The 4,289-nt window shown below is 51.4% G+C and overlaps 1 protein-coding gene across 1 annotated transcript in view; it reads left to right on the top strand.

Moving 5' to 3' along the window:
* Positions 1-4,289, top strand: part of IFT140 (intraflagellar transport 140) — a 59,609-nt gene that overhangs the window by 23,307 nt on the left and 32,013 nt on the right. Inside the window, 2 exon segments of the mRNA XM_010851301.1 lie at positions 2,585-2,712; positions 4,200-4,285. Of these exon segments, the coding sequence (XP_010849603.1) occupies positions 2,585-2,712; positions 4,200-4,285 (214 nt within the window).

The raw sequence follows: 4,289 nt of genomic DNA, 5'->3' as shown, positions 1-4,289 counted from the left end.
TGTGAACTTCCTGATGTTCAAGCTGGTTTTAGAAAAGGCAGAGGAAGCAGAGATCAAATTGCCAACATCCGCTGGATCATGGAAAAAGCAAGAGAGTTCCAGAAAAACATCTATTTCTGTTTTATTGACTATGTCAAAGCCTTTGACTGTGTGGATCACAATAAACTGGAAAATTCTGAAAGAGATGGAAATACCAGACCACCTGATCTGCCTCTTGAGAAATCTGTATGCAGGTCAGGAAGCAACAGTTAGAACTGGACATGGAACAACAGACTGGTTCCAAATAGGCAAAAGAGTACGTCAAGGCTGTATATTGTCACCCTGCTTATTTAACTTCTATGCAGAGTACATCATGAGAAACACTGGACTGGAAGAAACACAAGCTGGAATCAAGATTGCCGGGAGAAATACCAATAACCTCAGATATGCAGATGACACCACCCTTATGGCAGAAAGTGAAGAGGAACTAAAAAGCCTCTTGATGAAAGCGAAAGTGGAGAGTGAAACAGTTGGCTTAAAGGTCAACATTCAGAAAACGAAGATCATGGCATCTGGTCCCATCACTTCATGGGAAATAGATGGGGAAACAGTGGAAACAGTGTCAGACTTTATTTTTTGGGGCTCCAAAATCAGTGCAGATGTTGATTGCAGGCATGAAATTAAAAGGTGCTTACTCCTTGGAAGGAAAGTTATGACCAACCTAGACAGCATATTGAAAAGCAGAGACGTTACTTTGCCAACAAAGGTCCGTCTAGTAAAGGCTGTGGTTTTTCCAGTGGTCATGTATGGATGTGAGAGTTGGACTGTGAAGAAGGCTGAGTGCCGAAGAATTGATGCTTTTGAACTGTGGTGTTGGAGAAGACTCTTGAGAGTCCCTTGGACTGCAAGGAGATCCAACCAGTCCATTCTGAAGGAGATCAGCCCTGGGATTTCTTTGGAAGGAATGATGCTAAAGCTGAAACTCCAGTACTTTGGCCACCTCATGCGAAGAGTTGCCTCATTGGAAAAGACTCTGATGCTGGAGGGATTGGGGGCAAGAGGAGAAGGGGACGACAGAGGATGAGATGGCTGGATGGCATCACCGACTCGATGGACATGAGTCTGAGTGAACTCCGGGAGCTGGTGATGGACGGGGAGGCCTGGCGTGCTGTGATTCATGGGGTCGCAAAGAGTTGGACCCGACTGAGCGACTGAACTGAACTGAATTCATAAGCTAATGAGTGGGAGGATTTTTCCAGCTATTTGGGGGAAGGAGTGGAGATTTCCAGCAATTGGGCCACCACCCACCTTTTGGTCTTTTGACTTTTGGTGTCTTGGAACTGTCATAGTGCCTTTAGGTGGTCATTTAGCTTGCTGATTGAGGATCAAAGTCTAGGGGAAGCTGACTTGTCTGCCTCTTTGAAAGTGACAGTGAAAGTGTTAATCGCTCAGTCATGTCTGACTCTTTGCAACATTATGGACTATAGGCTGCAGGCTCCTCTGTCCATGGAGTTCTCCAGGCAAGAATACTGGAGTGGGTTGCCATTCCCTTCTCCAGGGGATCTTCCTGACCCATGGATCGAACCCAGGTCTCCCGAATTACAGGCAGATTCTTCAGCATCTGAGCCACAGGGAAGTGGAGTCTGCCACCCTGGACCCATTTGATTCTAATTGGTTTATGTTGTGTCCTTGGGTTATGTCACTCTTTCATAAGTTGTGCCCTGCCCCCTTCCCTCCTGTTTCAAATTGAGCCGGGGACCCATCTCAGCTCCAAGGAGAGGGGTCAATCCATGCATAAGATACCCAAAAGTGTAAGCTCTGTCCAGGCCTGACTCTGGTCACTCTTTCCAAAATAACAATAGTGGGATGTGTTGTAAGAACAACATTTTAAAACATAAATGATTTTAAGTCACCTGTGGCTCAGAACCCTCCAGTCTTCCAGCTTCATGTGGAACAAAATGTGACTCTTCGCTTGGCCTGCACTGATGCCCAGTGTGGTGTCTGCTCACTGCCCGCCTCAGGGCCCGCCTTCCTTCCTGCCACCCGGCTCCTCCTCCTTCTGGAAGGCCAGTGCAGCTCTCCAATGGCTGGCTCCTTCCCCCCAGGCTCACTTCAACTTGCCCCCAGACAAGACCTGTTCTCAGGCATTTACCAGCATATGATGGACACACGGGAAAGTAGGCATGTGGTGTGGGCGGCTCATGAGTTTTTGCAGATGGACATACCTGGGACGTGATCACCACCCCTTCCACTCATGGCCTCCCCAGAGGTGACCACTAGCCACACAGTCAGCTTCACTGGGGCATTAACATAAGACCTCGTGGGCAGCATCTCCTGCGTCAACCCAAACGGATGGAATTCCACCTGCTGCCGCCTAGATAGTTTTCTTTTAGCATCCCTCCCGTCACCTGTCTGCGCATGCTCAGGCTGAGTCACGTGTGTACCTGCTTGTTGACCTGGCTTCTCTGTACCTCCCCCATGACCGGAAGCACCAGGGATTCCCCGATGACAGGGCCTGTCCTCCCACGTGGGGTGAGACTCCAGCAAGGGGTGGGGCCTGTGACTGAAGCCCCCCTGAGGTCCCTGTCCCCTCCTTTTTCCTTAGGGGACCGTGAAGCAGCTCCTGCCGTTCTCCGAGTCAGAGGGGAACCCATGCTTCTTGGACATCTGTGGAACTTTCCTGGTTGTAGGGACGGACTTGGCTCACTTTAAAAGCTTTGATCTTTCCCGAAGGTACAGTTTTTGTCCAAATAAAAGTATTTTAAATGCATTGGGAGACGATGCGATGGGTAGAAGACAGAGGGGGGCAGCAGACTGTTTATGTTCTCGTTTCAACATTAATGTGCACTTTCCTGTTGGAAATGCCTGATGCCTTGGTTTAAAGTCTTAATCTCTACACGAAGTGGGGAGCAGCGTCACTGTGTGGTAGACACGTGACACAGCACCATTGCCGAAATCCACAGACCTTTACAGCTCACAGTGAGCGTTAGTATCTGCAAATTAAAACAACCTTTCAGTTCAGGGGGGGCCCAGGATGAAAGGCAGACAAGGCAGGACAACCCCCATTCATGAGTGTGTGGAACTGCCTCCCTCTGCGCCAGGAGCTGCCCGGGTTACCCTGGGCCTGAGCGGGGCCCTGAGACTAATGGCTGAGGGCCCGCACGCAGCATGCACTCTGCTGATAAAGTCAGTTCCCACTGGCACGGGGAGGCGTCTAGGCTGGTCGTGAGCAGCTGAGTGTCAGGATGAGGACTGGCAGGGAGCCGGCTTCTCACCTGAGGGGTGGTTTCCAAGTCATCAAGGGAGGAGGCTGAGTGACCCCTGAGCGAATGCATCCAAGGTGGAGACCTGAGTCTGGAGCCAGGTGAAGCTTCGTGTCGATGCAGGTGGAGGCAGGTATGTGTGCAGGTACCGGGCAGTGCACACGGCCTGGTCTGTCCGCCACTGAGGTCTGGGAGCAGCGACACCCCAGGAACCATAAGCACATCCCATGCCCAGATCTGGGTCCAAGTCCTCCTGCAGGAAAGGGAGTGGGCTCCTAGGAGACTGATGCTGGAATGGATTCTGGGCCTAGGCAGGAAATACACGAGATGAGCCTGGAGCCCGAGGCCCTGTCCCAGCCCAGAGGGACCCAGGGAGACGAGATGATTAGATGCCACGTGAGGCCTGGATGGGGGTCCCGGGCAGAAAGAGAACACTAGGGGGAAAGTAAGGAAATGTGAATAAAGTAAAGAAAGTCATGGTGAGCTACCTCTACAAGCCAGTTTTGTTTCTGGAGGCATCAAGCTTGACACAGTTAAACAGGACTAGTGTAATAAATTTGAGTTTGTCCACACAGTGGAAAAGCACGTGACTGTAACGAAGCGTGGGCAGCAGAGCCCACGGCCGTGCTGTGGGGACGGCGTGGCATCTGTAATCAGCTGCTTCTGTCTGTGATGGGAACGAGATAGTGCTCCTGCCTGTTCACAAAAACAGAACTTTAAAACCTCAGCCACACAAATAGCAGACTGTTACCCTGTGCTTCTGAAACTCAGATAATGTGTGTGTCGATTATATCTCCACCAAAAAATGTGGAAAACTCGCCCTGTCTCCTGAGCTCAGCCCATTTCCTGAGTCTGCCGTTCCTGAAGTGAGAGCCGCTGGTCCCAGGTTCCAGGCCCAAGGGGAAGGGCTCGCCTGCCGTCCCAGCGGGGCCACTGAGACCACCTCCCTCCCTGCAGAGAGGCCAAGGTGCACTGCGGCTGCAAGAGCCTGGCCGAGCTGGTCCCAGGCGTGGGGGGCCTGACCTCACTCAGATGCAATGCCAGCGG

Source organism: Bison bison, unplaced genomic scaffold (assembly GCF_000754665.1).
Source record: "Bison bison bison isolate TAMUID 2011002044 unplaced genomic scaffold, Bison_UMD1.0 scf7180017851711, whole genome shotgun sequence".
NCBI classification, from domain to species: domain Eukaryota; kingdom Metazoa; phylum Chordata; class Mammalia; order Artiodactyla; family Bovidae; genus Bison; species Bison bison.
Note: the sequence above shows the minus strand (reverse complement) of the source record. Positions and strands in the feature narration are given on the sequence as shown.